The sequence below is a fragment of the Sorghum bicolor genome, chromosome 6, assembly GCF_000003195.3.
Source record: "Sorghum bicolor cultivar BTx623 chromosome 6, Sorghum_bicolor_NCBIv3, whole genome shotgun sequence".
Classification (NCBI taxonomy): Eukaryota; Viridiplantae; Streptophyta; class Magnoliopsida; order Poales; family Poaceae; genus Sorghum; species Sorghum bicolor.
In genome coordinates this window covers 57966860-57985046 of record NC_012875.2, presented here as the reverse complement: position 1 = coordinate 57985046, position 18187 = coordinate 57966860, and the positions used below count along the sequence as shown (strand labels likewise).

Sequence of the window (18187 nt, the reverse complement as noted above, 5' to 3'; positions counted from 1 at the left end):
CATGTGGGGGACCTACCAAATTATCGAGACGAGAGGAATGTGTGTGTGGAAGTGGGAGGTAGCCCCCACAGTCACGGGCGCCATGCCATGCCGCCGTGCTGCGGCAGAGCGAGCGCAGGATGATGGGGAGAGCTACTCATGATCCGCTCATGGCTCACATGATTTGTGTTGGGGGACATCTCTGTCATGATCATCCCTTCAGAATTGCGCACTCCTTTCGTATGCATGAGAATGAGATCATTCAAGTTGGATAAGCGTGATGAGAGCGCCCCCCTCCCCTCTCCTCCCCCGGTGGACATTGTCCATCTGGTTGTCTCCCACCGCCCGCTCGGCGGCGGCGATCAATGGCGGTCACTCGTTGCCCCTCAACCTGCCTGATGTGATCGCCGCTGTTGGATCCTTCCCTTTCTAAGCCCACCGGCCATGGAGGGCTCCCCTGAAAATCCGAAACACTAACTGTCACCGTCATCTCCTCCTCCTCCACAGCCCCGGTCCATGGTGACTTCTTTGCCGATCATCCAGACATCCACCTCCGATCCTCGATGCTTCCCTCGGATTTCACCGGCGTCCTGCATCGCCTGGGGTACAATAGCGACGCACGAGCGCCAAACAAGAATTTGGTGGATGGACGAATCCGTTGAGACACGCCATCACGCCAGAGGGACGGAGAGAAACGAAACGGAACGTACGATGCCTCCCTCTCAGCGGTCAAGTCCCAACCGGATTCCCGTGACAAATTTCAAGCTGCTTGGCAGCCCAATTACTGACGCGGAACGAACGCTAGTGCCTAGTGGTGGTATTAATTGGGAGCTCAGGTGCGTGCGCGTGTACTATTGCCCAGGCCCAATAGCTCATGCCTGCCGGTCTGGTCTCTGGATGCGCCATCAATAAAACAGCAAAGGCAGGCCACTGTGCCCTGTAGTAAGCAGCATCAGCAATTCAGCACTGCATTCCATGCGTAAGCATGTAGGAGGAGCATGGAGTACAGGTACAGCAGCATGCAGCTAGGCCCGTTCCGCCGACCAGGATAGATGTGCGAGGATGGCCTTGGCACTTTTGCAGGTTTGGCACATGTATCTGTATATACTCTCTTCATCTTAAAAGTAATATAATTCCCGTTTTTTCGAGTACTCCGTAAGTATCATTTTTTTTCCCCGAGAGGGGAGTAGTATCTGTCAATGCATGCATGGCATGGGCTGTACTGCTGGCGCCTGGCTTGCGCTGGACATTGGCAGGTGAGCGCTACTGCCGATGCCCATGCCATGCATGGAGTTGGGCCGAGTTGACCTCGTAAGCAGTTATGGCGTGGGCGCTGTTGCTGCCTAACGATATGGATGGCGGGTGGTAGCCTCTGGCCTCTCTGGTATGTAGGGGTACTGCAGCGGCTACCGGTACTGCTGCTGCAGCCTGTTGCTAGCTGCGAGCCTGCGACGGCGTAACTGTAAACAGTAAACTGGTGTTCCGCTGCGAGCCTGCGACGACGGAGTATTTCGCTGTCGAAAGGTGTTGCTGGCATTCTGATACCGCATGCACTGAACACACTGTAAAGATTTAAATTTCTGTTTTGACACGATCCTTTCAGTCCTGGTTTAGTTCCCAATTTTTTTTAAGATTTCTCATTATATCAAATTTTACGATTTCCCATCATATTAAATTTTATGGCATATGTACACATTTTACTTGTAATTTATGGAACGAATTTTTTAAATCTAGTTAATTCATATTGTCAAATACAAACTACGACGCCTCAAACCAAATTTGTGTGGTCTCAGCAGCTACGCTACAGAACAGGCTACTCCTGTCTCCTACAGTGTAGCTGCAACAGCTTAAAACTGCCGACCGGTTCACGCCTGGCCACAGTGGTCTGGTGATCTGGTCTGCAGCTGCAATTGCTTCACAGTGAAGTGCTGCTGATCCTCTGACAAGGCATCCAATGACCACACTAGAGCAGTTTTTAGTTTGGGCACATCCGCACAAGGGAAAGAAGCAATAAAAGACATGACATGCCTTCAAGAATAAGATTTGAAACTCTTGGCGCCTACCAGATTTTACAGTATTTGCAAACTGCAATGATAAATCCCCATGACAACCTGAGAAAACTGCATAAACACTAGGGCATAAGAGAAGCTCTACTGGAATATTGGATTAACTTAACATCTGCTACAATTTCCTAAGATTCTGTCCTATATAACATACAAAGGAACATTTTATTCTGCGCTACAGCTACTGCAGACTATAGCAGATTTTTATTACAAAGGGTATCTCCGAAAATTTTTGTACATTTTGACTACATGCTCGCTGCTCACTTGGATAGGGCAAAATTCTGCTACCAACCCTCTAAGCAAACGCAAAAGGTCCATCTTCCAAAATATTGCAGATCTTTGAAAATGCAATGACCTTAACTGACAGAGGTAATAGACGGCTGAGAATAGAGGCCATTTATGGGGTTCATGAATGGCTGTGGCCGCCTTCGACGTTTTGAAACGACTGTAAATCCCTCTGTATCCTTCAGACCCTTAGGAACCTCCATGGCTTTCTCTTGCTTATCTGAATCTTTGCGACCAGAAGCATTCTTGCCTAGGTTGCTGCTCTGTTCATTACTAGCTTCATCTGATCCACTTGACTTCCTGTCTGGTTCAGCTTGGGCGGAACCTAAACTGTCATGCACTGACTTCACAATGAAACTGAGCAAAATTTGCCTTGCAAGTTCTGTCTTGTATGAATTTCTCACGATGTCTTTCCCTTTGTTTTCCTTTCCTTTACCTGAAACGATTTTCTCAACTTGACCCGCCTTTTCTGTGGCAGGTGTTTCAGCCTTTACTTCATCTGTGGTCTGTGATACAACATCCAGATCGGAATTGGTCACAGGATTAGCAGGACTGGGTTCTCTGTCAGCCACATCAGACTGTTGCGAAGTTTTTCCAGGCACAAATTCAGCAGCATGGGGATTCATGGTTGTGGGTGAGTAGCTACCCCTTACAATAGTACTTTGGCTGTGCGTGTAACCTTGTTTCCTTTGGAAGGAATGCCCAGTACGATAGTACAAGGTGGACCGAGGACCACGAGGCACTCTAGTATCAATGGCATGAGGGAGAATCTCCATTGCTTGACTTGGTATTGCCTGAAGAACAGCACTGGCATCATATATTGCCACCGTGCTGTATGGGTGGGACATTGATAACAGTGATCCTGGATTGAATGGAGGAGCCGAAGCTGATAGTTTGCTTCCAGATGCTTTCTTAGATGCAGATGGGCTTTCATCACTGTTGCTGTCAGGAGGTATTGCTACATGACTCTCTAAGTCTTGCTGACTTGAAAGAACCTCTTTGCTACTGTCTTCACTTGGCTTTTCTTTCTTTTGATCTTCTTCCTCGGATGACAGTGTTAGATCAATATCACGTCCACTATCCTTCTCCTTTGCTTCCTTCTTCTCCAAAATTGGTTTCAATACTGTGCCAGGGGGCGAAACAGCCACATCTTTGTATGATATAAACTTGGAAGCAATGTTGGTTGGCCTGTTAATTCCTGTTGGCTTTGTACGTTGTTCTGCTTTAGTGCTACCATTGCAAGATTTATCTTCAGCAATGCTGGGATCCCCATTAACCTTGTCGGTTTTTAAAAAACTACCAAATGAAAGCTGGCTAGGAGCACTTACAGAATCTTCTTTGTCTCCTTTTGTTTGAGGCTGCAAACTAGTCCTATATACAGAACCTGTATGGCCATCTTCAAAACGATCAACCATTAATTTCATAAGAGCCGGTTTCCTGCGACTGCTTTTCTTCCTTACATTTGCGGATCTTCCTCTCATACTAGCTGCTTGCCACCCTTCATCAGAATATTCTTCTGGTGATAAAACATCACACTGCTTCTGCTCGTCATGGGCAGCATAATTTTCTTCTAATACAGCAGGAGGATGCACATCCAGTTTTTCTTCTTGAAAACCGTCTTTGCTTGCTTCAAGAGGAGATCCTGAGTCATGCTGGAAATTCTCCTTCTCTTCAACTGATTCACCATGATGAGCTCTGATATTATTCTGCAAATTAATACTATATGTCATGAAAATGAAAGCAAGAGGCAACAGGTCAAAATAAGAGGCTCACATAACACTTTGGGCAACAGCAGCACCTTTAAGTAAGTTTACACAAGAAAGAAGAAATGAATAACAAAATTTGGCCCTCAGTGCTTCATGGATTATAACATGAGAATGCATAACCTCTTCTTTCAAAAAGGAGAAAGGAGGTGTGAACCCACAGTCACCAGCCCACCACCCCTCCCCTCCTACTACACACACACCCAGCATGAGAATAATTGTTCCAACCCTGTTGTCATATATCATATACTTAACATGGATCTATCAGGTGTGCACCTATCTCTTTTGACTGTAATATCAGCATTCTCTGAGAATGATCATTTTAACAAACTAAACATGTATATATTCCATCTATCTTTTAAAAATGATAGTTCTTCCTTCTTTTCTTAATGAAATGACATGCAGCTCTCCTGCGTCGCTCGAAAAAAGAAAAATTATAGTTCTTGACAAGCTGTTTGGTCGGATCATTATTTTTATTTCCAGGCGATTGTGTTTTGTTATGTACTGTACCGCAACCCTCTGCTGAGTCAGAGACTCAGAGTGGTTGCTTGTAAGGGACTGGTTCTTCTTTTATCTTTAATACAAAGCTACAGCTCACCTGCATTGTTTGAGACAAAAGAAAAAGGGAAAAAGAAAAACATGTATTATAATCACCTTTGCACGCCTGCACTTCCTTTGCATATCTCTTTCTTTTCTTTCCTGGTCTGGGCTTATGAAGTCAAGAAGATCTGATACACTGGAAAGATGGATGTTTCAATCTAAATTTAAATATTTTAGAAATGAAACTTCTCAGATTATTAGTGGTTTCATACCTAAGATGTCCTTTACTTGCAATAGATGAATCAGGTTTTGGCATGCCTCTTCGAGCGGCCTCTTGTTGCTCTAATGCTTTTGACTCAAAATATTCTAGCCATGCAGCAGCATCCTGCAGCAAAAAGTAATGTGTTAATTCAAGAGAACATCAGAGTATATATCCTAGATTTTTGTATGCTCCGAGAAAAAGAACCTGAGTTCGGAGGTCATCTTGCCCTAGTTTCTCCTGAAGTATCTGCAATGTTGTTTGCTCATGTTGCACGCTTAGGGAGTACGCGTCCATCATTGAAAGGGCTATGGCTATGGCATGGTAGCTTGCAGCAGTCTGATTGATTGAAAAATTGCTTGTTAGTTCATAGTAAGTAATTAAATCACAGGACCTAAACCTTTATCATGCTATTCAATGAATTATAACTCAGATGTGTACATGTTTTATGACAAGAATTGTATGCTTATAATATGTTTCACTGAACCGTACATTATTATTAAAGTAACTTACAAAAAAATTGATACAACAATACAATACTTCATTGGAAGAAATAGCAACCAGAACAATATACGCAATATAGTTTCAAAACCTGGGACACAGAATACTATAAGATTTTTAGATTGAGAAACATGAACATATTTGTAACTGAGACAAGACATCGGGTGTGTGTGTGCTGATTGCTAGGAGGTGAGAGCTATAACAAAGCTAGATTGTGCATCAACTGCATGCCTATTAGTGATAATCCTAATATACCCGAGGTGTCTTATATATGTATTGTTATATAAGACATGCATTCCAGCACGTTTATGCAATTCTGGAGAAAGAAATATTGATGTGATAGATTTCTTCTAGTAATGTAGTTTAGACACATTACTACATATATCGAACAGTTGTTTGAGTAAAGATTGGGCTTTGATGTACATTAACCATTTCCATGAGAAACCCTGGTCACTATTTTATGTGAAATGCTTTTGACGGGTTCATGGAAATATGTAAGCATGGAATGCCAAAATTTACACCTTAGAAGTTCTTTAGTGTGCAAAGATAATTCAAATGACTACAATCCTACAACATATTGGAAAATAAAGAATAGCTTCTTTTACCTGGATGTGATCAGCTCCTAGCAATCTCTTGTTGCACTTCAGTGCTTCATGCAAGTATCGAAGAGCAACATGAACATTTCCCATGCCTTCTTCCATCATAGCCACATTTATGTAGGTGGCAGCTGAATTCGGGTGTGAAAGCCCACACGAAAACTGAAGCAGATATAGCGCACGGTTGACATACCTTCAGGGTTAAGACACAATTAGGTACAGAAGAAATTATATAGAACACACATGGTAGAAGTTGGATTACAAGTGTGATAGTTGAAACTTTAAAGTTATCAAGACAGTATCTCTTTTTACATGTGTAGACACAAGTAGTCAAGCACCAGTCACATGCCATAGGACAAAGTTGCAGGGCTCATTTCAGTACGTATGCTTGCTTAACGCATATGATGACTAGATATAAACTAGCAACATGGTAGACTGGTTTCAATTGATGCCACCAATTCATGCTTCAACAAAGAAACACCTATAACCACACTTACTTTAGAGCCATTTCAATGTGTTGAAGGCGGTAGTAGAAGACAGATAAATCCCCATAACTCTTCATAGTTTCCGGATGATCAAGACCTAACTCCCTTTCATTGATATCAAGTGCCTTCTGTTGATATACAGTTGCCTACCAAAACATAACAAGTAATGAGAATCCAAGATTGCCACATAAGGCTACTAGACAGGTCAGGTTGTGAAGAAAACAACTGCTAGTTTGATTGATGGAACTGCTACCAACAACAAACTTCACAGCTTGATGTATTCATACTTTGATAGTACTATTGAGACTTTTTTAGCAAAAACTGGTTTAAGTAAACTTGCACATCCATTGGATAGGATACAGTGAACCTACACCAAATTCTTTGAAGTACCTGATTAAAATCTCCAGTATGATAAAGCACCACGGCAAGAAGGCTGTATGCATTAGCTGTTAGTCGATGGTATGGACCACAAACAGCTATAATTTTGGACAATGCCTTCAGCAAGGAAAAAACAAACAAACTTATTTAGTAAATAAATAATTTTTGCTAAACAAAATGTGGCTATAATGTTAGCACAGCAGTTAATTAATAAAGAAAAAGACACAAAAGTTGACCATATGCACCTTTGTTCCATAGCTCACAGCATCATCTAATTTTCCTTTATCCAATGCCATCTTCGATGATTCCAGTAAGTTTCGGCCATCAATAGATGAGTAGACCACATGCTGAAACAGAACACACCAAAAAAAAGCAATGGAATCAATAATTTATCCAAGAGACAGACAATAAGCGGTTTCCTAAGTTTCAGTAATGTACTACCTTGCATACAGGAACAATGCTGACAATGTCAGATTTGTCAAATGGGTTAGGGCTATTCATATCATAATCTCTTGCAACCAACTCCAGTCCAACCTGAGCAACAAACCATATTAGTATGCCTGTTTGGAATAGAGACTGAATGTTCCCATAATTCACTACATTACCCATACCTTGCTGCAAAGCCCTCTCAGAATGATAAATTTCCGTAAGTGTGCAAATTCATCTTTCAGTTTCCAGCAGAATCTTTTTGAAAGGAAGCTCTCTACCCATTTCAATCGCAACTTATTGTCAATATGGGCATCTGAGTCAGCACCATTTTCAAGTCTGGGAGATCCAAGTAATATGTTTAGAGTTTCAGCTATAGCTGCAGACATATTTTGCATGTCATCAACAGCAGCAATAACAGCTCGGATGATGTGCTTAAAGGATCTAATAACCATTTCATGAATGCATATAGACTGGATGTGTGGGAGCTTCTCTGCTAGCTCTACCTGATTAATTTAAAAAAACAATGTCAGATTGTTATGCAAGTTTGTCCAAACATAGTGGGAAAAACATTTAAGCATAAAATTCACACCCACCACACGGCCTAAAGAGGACATATTAAGTCCCCTTGTATGCATGAAATCGGTCATGGTTCTTCCATCCACAGGAGAAAGCTCAAGGGATGCAAAATCAGCCACCTGTGTGAAAAGCATTCCAAGGAAAAAAAATGAATTAAGCACTACGGCAATAAGACATCCCAAGATCATATATGCTGACCAATGACTACTCTAAAAAAATATTGAGTAAACTAACTCAACATCCAGTACCATAACAAGAGTTTTTTATAGGTAACTAAAAAACAAATCAGGACAAGATAACTGAAGTAGCGAGTGTTGCTACAAGTGAGTCAAAACTTTAAACAAAGTACCAAATAGCTAAGACAAGGCTTACCAGCTTTGGGAGCGCAGTATCATCATAGAAATTATGGGCCATCTTTGTGAGCTCATCGAGGGACTGGATCAAGAAATGATAAAATGAGGAAACAAAATAACAAAGGTTAACCAACATGTTCTTTGTGAGCTCTTCTATTCCTACATCACAGACTTTAACACAAGACTTCCGATAAAAGAAAAAAATTGTATAATAAATTGCTTGCTATGTTAATCCAAAGTGAATTTGCATTAAAAACCTCATCGAAACATGAATAAACTTTTCAAGTCAGAACATATCATTGATTGTGTTTGAAATGATCTAAAATAACTGGCTCTCAAATTAATGAGATGGCCTTCAAAATTCTAAAATAGTTCTGTGAACTTGCTTCTTTTTAAAGAACTACAGTATGGGCGGCCCCTATTGTTCTAGATATTAATAATAGTAGAAGAAAAATAATATACAAGCATTGTTATAGAGAATGTACAAACCAATTCAGAAGTGTACTTCTAACATATTAACACAAAATTTCTAAAGAGAGTGAAATTGCATTATAAAACCACCTTTTCATGAAGGCCAGCTCCCAAACTCTTCAAGCGAAAGAAAGCATCCTCTGACATCAATTCGCTTATATCAGCCCCCTTATTCGTTTCATCAACAGCTATCTTATCTGACACTTGTGTACCATTCATAGACGAGCAGTTACTGTTGCACTCTTCCTTCTCAGAACTGGAGCCTTCAATGTTGCATTCTTTCTTTTTAATTTTCCTTAATTGTTCAAAATGCTTTCCAAGACCTTTGACAGATGGTTCTTTGTCAGCCTTTGTTGCATTTCCCTTACCATTCTCAGACGCTGGAGAATCCTTTTTCTGCAGCTGTTGCAGCCAGGAGGACCCAAGTTCCCATCTGATAATCCTAGAATTTATGCTAGGCATGCTATCCAGCTTTATCAAGCTGTCCTCGAGTATTTTACGTGCCAGTTTCCTTGCGGAGTTACTAGCATGAGACTTTGGGCTAGGGTGCTGGTTACTAACAACAGTTTCTGGATGGATAACTCTCAGGAGTGGTATCCTTAGACTGGAAAACAAAAGAAGGGAAAAGGTGTCGTTAATAGAATGATGATGAGTATTTCGGTAAGAAAACTTAATGTGTATTAACGCAGCATTTTTCTCTAGGGATGAGCAAACAGATCACAGAAGCCATTACTAAGCAACTAAAATTACATGAGTACATATCAAACCTGTTAACATTCAAGGCATTAGAACCTCCATCCGGATGGTCATGTACATCAATGTTCATCAATCCATCAAAATTATCAGAGATTTCATTTGATTGTTTAACATCATTACTGTCCTTTGCACGTCCAGAAACCTTCACAGTTGCCGTATATCCACAATGCTTGACAATCACCACCCCAAGTGTCGAAGAATCCTGGGTGGAAATATATGTTTACAGTTATTGGATTTTGATTTTAACCCCCCTAAAATGAGATAGGGTAAAAGTAGAAAGTGCAAGGCATCACCTTAACAACAACATTTTCGTCAGAGGTTAAACCTTTCAGAAGATTCCTTTGTGCAATATCCATAGCACCCGTTTGACAGAAGGCAGCGCCATCAACCTTGTCCTCCACCTTGGAACTAGCATCAGCCTCATCCTTCTTCACAGTTATATTCATGTCCCCGATACGTTCCTCAAATACGTTTGAACCATGTGTGCCACTACGTGGACCAATTGAGTTCATAGACTGATCAATGAGTCGCCTTATTGTTGATGCAGCTCTAAAAATTGCTGTATCTACAAACAGATTGTGTAAAAGAAAAGCTTTCCGGTCTCTGATCACCCGTTCTTCCTCAGTTTTGCATGCCATTCTAGCCAAAACAGAAAACTCTTTTGACCACCGTCTGCGGTCATATTTTCCATCACGTCCACAGCCACCCCCATTTCCACCCCAACTCTCATCCTCAACTGGCAGTGCTGGGCACTTCGTGGCGGAGTCAACATATATTGGAGGAATAAGCCATGTGTTTGCACGGAATCCATACGGCAAATTCCCAAACTACAGATGCAGAAAAGGTTATTCTCACCAAAAGTTCTTGAACTACATCATTCAATTCAATAATCAGTTAAATAAAAATGATGGGAAAGCATATTGATTATTATAACCTTGTTGTGATCCACAAATGCTTTCATCAACGCCTCATATGCCTGTGGAAAATGCATGATAACTGCCAGTCATATAATTTGCCAGGACGGATAAAAACATGAAGTAAAGAGAGCTAAGCACAGAAGATAATGAAGAATTAAGATTCAGGTTACTAACATTAGCAAACGCATTGCTGAGCTGTTGCAGCAGGTCCACCAGGGAGTGGCTTACGTTGTGTGGCTTCCCTGCCAAGTAGAAACCCTTTACTGAAGCCACTATGTGCAGAAGCTTCCCGTTGCAAACCTTCACCTGGGCACAGATGAACTCCTCCATTAGGCATATGTTCATACCCACGCGCCTAGATTGACTATTGCAAGGTTGCGATTCAACTCAAAAGTGAAAATCCAATTGAATAGCTAGTTAGCTACTACACCAATGCGAATGAACTCCACTTTTGCTAGTACATTCAAGTGTGTGCTTGAGAACTTACCTCGAGTTCGAAGTAATCGCCTTCCTGAGAAGCGCCATTCGCCTCCTTCCTCCTGATAACTGCAGAAATGACGCACGCACCTCGCGTCAGATTAAGACAGCACAAACCACCAAATGCGGAAACGGAATGCCTCATCGGCGTAGTAGGGATGATCCTCACAGTGGACGGGCGGAGTGAGATGTGCGAAGGAGAAGAAGTCGTAGAACTCCCCCAGCTTCGGCGGCGGCCGGATGGCAGCCATGTCGTGCGCCTCCGATATGGGCGGCGCGGCCTCGCCGCTGACGACGCCATGGGCCCCGGTCGAGACCGGTGCCGGAGGGGAGGGCGGTGTCGCGGGCCGCCCGTGCTTAGACGACCTGTGCTTGGCGGCGCCGTCCCGGGGCTTGGCGAACGCTGTGGTGCAGGCGAGGATGTCCAGCAGCCGGCGGACGTGCGCCTCCGCCTTCTCCGCCGTCGCGTACTCCTCTGCAGACACGCAGTTGGGCTCAATTAGAATCGACAGGCCCAACTGGATGGTTGTGCAGTGCTGAGGTTTGGGCCTTTACTTGGGACCCAAACCTGAATTTAGAGCCCATGAGATCGCAGCTTCTTTTCTTTTTGGAAAGGATGATCATTAGCACATCTCATACAATTACAAAGTTATTTCAGACAGTTGTAAAAATATATTTCCAAAATAAATAAATAAAAAACAGTGCTTGCAGTATCCATGCATCATTCAGGGTTTTAGAATAATAAGTAAATTGTATTGATAATCAAGTCTGAAGCTAACCAGTGTTCTCTCAAAAAAATAGGTCCTAAACAGCACTGTCTGCTACAACTAATCAGAACAGCTATCGATGACACGTACAGTACACAAACCCAAAACTGCATCACGCTAAGTCGGTAATGGTGTTCCTAGTCGAGTCAATATAAGTTAAGAATAACACACATCATTAGTGTGACTTTGACAGGTGATGCACCAATATATATAGTAATGCCACTGCAGCTTGTCTGAAAGTCTGAACACCTAAAAATACCCGTGGAGTTAACCAAAGCACCCACCGCAGATTCCAAGAGGCGTCGCTTTGTCCCCTACTCGGCTACTCCCGTAAGAGGCAGAATGGGACAAGAACTAGGTCGCCCCTGAGCTAACAACTGCAACTTGCACTCTGAAACTTGGCAGAGTAACTTCGGCCTTGTTTAGTTCCGATAAGTGAAAAGTTTTCGGTACTGTAGCACTTTCGTTTGTTTGTGATAAATATTATCTAATCATGGACTAAGTAGGATCAAAAGATTCGTCTCGTAATTTACAACTAAACTGTCTAATTAGTTTTTGTTTTCGTCTATATTTAATGTTTCATGCATGTGCCACAAGATTCGATGTGACGGGAAATTTTGAAAACTTTTTGGTTCTCAGGGTGAGGGGTCCCGTTTCCATCTACCTCGCGCATGCATTCTGCATTCATATATTACCAGTTGGTAGCCTAAAATTCTAACAACACACCTCGCTCCTCGCAGTCGTCAGTTCACAGACATAACCCTCGGTGAGCACACTTATGTGTAAAGTTTTGTCAGTCAAAAAAGATAACCCTGGTTAAGTGGAGGTGGAGGTGCCAAAGCTGGATTTGACTTGGTATTAGTGAGTGAGGCGGGTGCAATGCAACGCCCGCCCCGCCCTTCCAGCACGTCCAAATGTTAATTGGCATTTGGAGACACCACGCGCCGGTCCGCTCCTCGGATTAAACTACACTGACTAAAGCATAAGCACTTGTACTAGTGTACTTGCTAATCTTTAAGAAGAAGAAGACGAGGACGAGGACGTTTCGGTCAGATATAGGCACACAGCAATCACCGTCCCCCGCCCTGGCAGCGGCGCCATTCAAAACCAAACGTTAATAGCAATGCGGATGTATGAAACCCTGTTCCCAATTGACCCCCCAAGAAATGATACTACGGGTAAAGAGAAAAATCCGTCAGAATCATATGGCGACGACTAGGACCAGGACGGCTGCCGGAGCCGGACCGCCCAGCCTGCGCGAGCGCGACCATACGGTGGCACCTGGCACGCCGGCACCTGCAAGTCTCCTCTGCCCCGTCCCACCTCGGATTTTTTTCCCCCAGACACATGGAGCGATCGCGCCGGACACGTCCCGTGGAAATTCTCGCACGCCGCCGTACGTACGTCCCCTCTCCTCATCTTCTCACCCGCCGCGGAAGCGGAACGATCCGTGCGATGACGCGCCACGGAAAGGGACCGCCCCCGCATTGCACCGGGCATTTGTTGGCCGTAAAAAAAGCATGGGCCGGAGCGCGCGGGCGCACCGGTGTGCGGAATGACACCACCAACGCAGCCGCCCGCCGCCCCAACAACCGGTTGACAGGGCAGGAGCAGGACCGGAAACCACCAGCAGCAGAGACTCCCTGCCGTCCGGAGCTGCCAGTCCAGTGCCCGATAGAGGCAGACGTCAGGGGCACCAGGCACGGCACGGTCGATGGTGCCCGCAGCACTTGATCGAGTCCGGAACGGAACCGGGCGCACTGAGCGAGCCTAGCCTAGTTGTCTCGCTGTCCGCCATTGACTGACGGAAGAAGAGATGGAGAATGGACACGAGAGCCGTCCGTCCAACGTGAAGTGGCCACGCTGTCCAAGTTAGCTCGCCCGCAGTACGCACGCACCCAACGCCGCGCTCGACCTGTCGATCGGCTGTCCACCGCTGGGTTTGGAACGCGTCGTATATAATAGCATTGCATAGCATGGGGCCAAATTCACGCTGAATTCAGGGGGTTTTCAGCCGTCCGTCCGTCCATGCGTGATGCCGCCTCCCTCTCCCTCCGGGCTCCTGGGTGTTAATTGAATGCCGGCCGCCGTGCATGCGTGGACCATCTGTGCTGATCGGCCGGTAGCAATTAGCAAACCATGTTCTACCACTACGCGGGGCGATCGAACGTGCTACCATTACGGTCACCCTCGTGCTATGTCCGATATGCCTGGTTTGGCCTCTGTACGTCGTAGGAGTATAACAGACCAACAGCTGTGCGCGTGTACTTGCCTGGACACAGCCAGGTGCGCCGTCCGTTCTGCCCTCCGATCCACATCCACCAAGTTGTTTTCGTGTACTAGAACGACACTCCGGTCCCGTGGACCTCTACGATACGATACGATACGATACGACACCCCCCAGCTACCAACCAGCTCGCTCGCGTTCGGACAATGCAAGGAAGGCTGGAGCGCATGCAGGCTCATAATTTGTGTGAACCTCTCCCACCCTACCAGACGGCCACACCCCAGCAGTATGAGGCCAAATGCATGGTGCATACTTGCAGTGTGCGGATTCTGTCACCATCTACATACCTTCGACGATCCGGAGCGTGCAGGGCTTGAGCGCCACCATCTCCACGCCATCGTCTAGCCGGTGCCCGCGCGCCTGCAACGCGAGACCACAACCATTCAGTCAACTCGATCACTCAGTATGAGGTTGAATTTGGAGAAGGTACAAGTACTTTTTTTTTCCTCTGGTCTAAAAATGAAGGTGCGGCCTTGTTTAGTTCCAAAATTTTTTGCAAAATCGACACTGTAGCACTTTCGTTTGTATCTGACAAATATTGTCCAATCATAGACTAGTTAGACTCAAAAGATTCGTCTCGTCAATTTCGACCGAACTGTGTAATTAGTTTTTAATTTCGTCTATATTTAATACTCCATGCATGCGTCTAAAGATTCGATGTGACGGGGAATCTGAAAAATTTTGCAAAATTTTCTGGGAACTAAACAAGGCCACTGGGCAGTTGAAAGAGTGATGAGTGAGCGAGAGGAGGCGAACATTACCACATGGGAGAGTGAATAGTTTGTCAGGTGACACGTTTCCACGTTCGACCCCAGCAGCTTCCGCACGTCCAGCACACGGTCCGTGGATATCCCCTACAAAAACCAGTACAACAAACACACAAGGACACGGCGTTAACAAAGCGCGCTCGCGCAAACAAACTCAAAGTTCACGCGTTTCATTGCAAGTTTGCAACACTCTCGCTCGTTTTCTCATCAGTGCAACACAATGTATTATACACGGGTATGCAAACTGCAAAGTGTGTCCAGCTTGCAGTGGCACCCTGCACTTTTCTCAAAGAGATGTCGAGGCACTCTTCATGTTTCTCTCTTTTGGCCCCTCTGTTGTCCTATCCCTGTTCTTTTTAAAAAAATTTCAAGTGGCTTTACGTGTGCGCTGAACAAGTGTGGGAGAAGGCCGGCCGGGGGCGCACATACCTTGAGTGTCACCTGGGATTCGTAGGGGGTGACAACCGTGACGTCCACCACGCTGGGCACAACTGCACAGGCACAAGAAACAAACCAAAGCTTTTATCAACCAGTTGTTGTATAACTAGGGTGAGCACGAGAGCAACAGTATCGTCTCCCAGCAGCAACCGCGCATGAAACGAACGAGGGGGGACGGCAGCGCAATTCACTCGGCTCTTGCAAACCGCATGACCCAACCGCACGGCCGGGGGAACGTCCTTCGTCGTTGCACCACCACCACCAACAACAACAGAAAAATAAAGAGAGCTGCCCTGTGGCTCGCTCGTAGTAGTACTACGCTCCTATATCTATCTACTAACTGAATTCTGAATATATGTGAGAATAAAGGGAGCCCATGAATAAGGAGCAAGCAAGGACAAAGACAGGGACAGGTAGTAGTAATCATGGCAAGAACAACACCAAGCTGCAAGGGAAAAAAAAAAGGCAGGGTCGTCTTGTTCGTTCATCAGAGACGAACGAAATCCCCCTGGTTCAGTACGGAGGAAGCCAGCGAATAAAGATGAAAGGACTTGCGGTCGCGGCAATCTTCTTCTTTTCACCTTTTCTTTTGCATTCATTCATTCATCACATGCAAAGGAGCGAAAACTAGCTAGAATCATGCAAGTGCTACTACGGCGATGCTCGTCAATGTTGCCAAGAACAACAAGCCGCGCCGCGCTGCGCTGCGTCGATGGCAAGAGCTGGCGACGCCGCAGCATGCGCGGACATAGAACAGCAAGCAAACGCTTCGCCAGAACGCGGATATTGGATATATACCTTTCTCTTCCTTCTTCCTCTTGTCGCCTTTCCCGCCGCCGCCCCTGCCCTTGCCGCGGCCGGCCTTGGGGGCCATTGCCTGAAGCTCGCCTCGCGTGTCAAAGCAGCGACGTGCGACGACGACGGCCTCCGAACGCGGCGACGCGAATGGAGCGCCGGCAGCCGGCGGCGCGAGGGTTTAAGCCGCCGCCGCAGTTCCGGCAGCAGCAGAGGAGGGAGGAGGCGGAGGAGAGGAGGCAAGAAGAGAAGGAATGAGAGAGGGGAGGGGGCGCGCGAGGGAGGAGAGGATATAGGATGTGAGGCCGGCGTGGGATCTCTCATCAGACCCACGGATTTCAGCGCCATCCTGGCCTCTCGTTCCGGCGCCCCGGTAGCGTCCGATGCGAGGGCCCACGTTGCCAGCCACCGCGACGGAGGCTGCACGGGAGGGACGCTTTTGCGTCGTGGACTCATCGACGGCTCAGGTTGGTTTTTGATACCCCTCTCGCGTCGCATCGCATGTGCACAGCACAGTGCGTGCGTACAGTTCCAAACAAACACCACACGCTGAAACGGAGACGGAAAGAGGGCAGGGAGACGTGAGCGCGACATCTGACGTCCGCGTCGAGGCAACAAGGCCGGCCGGGGGTGCATGCTCGCGACGAACACGTACCAGTTGTACTGTACTGGAGCTGGAGACGACACCCTCGCTCCGCTCCGCTCCGCGACCAACTCGTGCACGTAAACGAGGCACGCGGCGCATGCAACTCCACTCGACGGACGGCCAGGGGGAAGTCCCGGTGCAAGGACAAATTCAAGCCAAGCGGGCAAGGCCGCAACGGCACAGGCGCACAGCTGTGTTTGTGAGGTGTGGGGGTTTGCTGGCGCGAGGCTGGTGCGGGCGGGCGGCCAGAGATGGTTGGCTGGGCCGGGGGGTCGCGCTTGCTTGCAGCTCGGCACGGCCAGGCCAGGCCGCCAGGGGCCGGAGCCGTTTTTATTGGGCGTCTCGTTGGCCGCAACGAGGAGCCAGTTTTTGACGCTAGCATCGCCTTGCCTTGCCCATGCATGCCTTGCCAGGATTTGTTTGTCGTGTGCGCTGCACTGTACGCACGCGCTGCGCTGCCCTGCGCCCCTGCCCCCGCCCCGCCCGTGGCCCGTGGGCGTGGGGCATGTGTCTGGCGCGGCAACTGGGGCGTGGTGACTGGATCCCGGCGCGATTCCGTGCACGAGAAAGGTGCGGCCAATTCTTTTTGCAAGCTTTGCCGCAGCGCCAATCGAGCTATAGGCTATAGCAGCACGAGCAGCACCACTGCACCACCACCTTCTCTCCGTCGCCGGTCAATGGGGGCGGCAAACCGGGCATTGGGGCGTGGTGGAGCTGAGTACGTAGAATATTCGGGGAGGCCTCGATTATGAGCTTGGAGAACTCCGGGCCACATGTTAAGACGTCGACGGGCGGCAGGCACACACACGTGAGCTCACTGCTCTTACTACTATTATCTTACCATTATTTTCACTGGTATAAACCGAGATATTTACACTTTGTTTTCCCTCTGCAAACACCGAGATATTTGCACTTTGTTTCTTTTAGGCCTTGTTTAGTTGGTGAGGTGAATTTTTTTTAATATTGTAGCACTTTTATTTTTATTTGATAATTATTATTCAACCATGGATTAACTAGACTCAAAAGATGCTTCTTAGGGAGAAGGACCAGAAGCAAATCATACAGGCGAAAGAAGACATTCTAAACTGGCTCAAGACTTTCAAAATAAATCCAATCCTACAATCGGATGTTGTTGAACTCTAGCTTGTAATAATGTTTGAGGCTACTTTTTACTTGCTTTTTGTGTTGTGAACTGGTATCCCCAGTGTTTTATATCATCTACCATTTGCTTTCTAAAAAGCAGAGAATGTTTCCTCCTTTTAAAAAAAAATATGCTCAAAAGATTAATCTCGTAAATTACAAGTAAATTATGTAATTAGTTATATTTTTTATTTAAATTTAATGTTTCATGCATGTGTCACAAAATTTAATGTGACGTAGAATCTTGAAAAGTTTTTGAGTTTTGGAATGAACTAAACAAGACCTTAGAGGAAGATATTTAAGCTTTCTCTTTGTGTGTTTGGAATGTGCGTCAAGAGTGATGCCATGTGCATCGGTGCTGCTTCGTTATTTTTGTATACTATACTACTATATAAGTGATCACAAAGTGGGTGTACTACTTTTATATTCTGTTGCCAAACATAACAAGTGCTCTCACAAGAGAACAACGCATTGGATCCTCTCAGGTTCCAAAGACCCTAAGATTTTGTTACAAAAAGA

At 45.8% G+C, this 18187-nt stretch overlaps 1 protein-coding gene across 2 annotated transcripts; it reads right to left on the bottom strand.

Annotated features, from left to right (window-relative positions):
• Positions 1991 to 16187, bottom strand: LOC8068477 (protein TSS). Of its 2 annotated transcripts, none has more exons than XM_021463949.1 (23): positions 15886 to 16187; positions 15079 to 15140; positions 14644 to 14736; positions 14170 to 14242; positions 10998 to 11303; positions 10839 to 10897; positions 10526 to 10657; positions 10369 to 10410; positions 9728 to 10261; positions 9446 to 9636; positions 8769 to 9282; positions 8227 to 8289; positions 7872 to 7973; positions 7461 to 7781; positions 7291 to 7383; positions 7095 to 7196; positions 6862 to 6966; positions 6484 to 6617; positions 5996 to 6179; positions 5097 to 5228; positions 4903 to 5015; positions 4745 to 4826; positions 1991 to 4033 (listed from the first exon to the last, which is right to left on the bottom strand). In XM_021463949.1, the coding sequence occupies exons 1-23, from the start codon at positions 15959 to 15961 to the stop codon at positions 2399 to 2401; spliced, it is 5148 nt and encodes a 1715-aa protein (XP_021319624.1). In that variant the 5' UTR covers positions 15962 to 16187; the 3' UTR covers positions 1991 to 2398. The 2 variants fall into 2 exon arrangements, 1 of the variants encoding a protein (XP_021319624.1); XR_002454391.1 differs by having other exon boundaries at positions 3993 to 4033; positions 4745 to 4818.

Coding starts and splice junctions, on each gene's coding strand:
- LOC8068477 (XM_021463949.1), bottom strand. CDS start 15,961: ATGGCCCCCAAGGCCGGCCGCGGCAAGGGCAGGGGCGGCGGCGGGAAA. Junction 15,141..15,885: donor GAGGAAGAAGGAAGAGAAAG/GTATATATCCAA, acceptor GTGCCTGTGCAG/TTGTGCCCAGCGTGGTGGAC. Junction 4,034..4,744: donor GGAAGTGCAGGCGTGCAAAG/GTGATTATAATA, acceptor ATTAATTTGCAG/AATAATATCAGAGCTCATCA.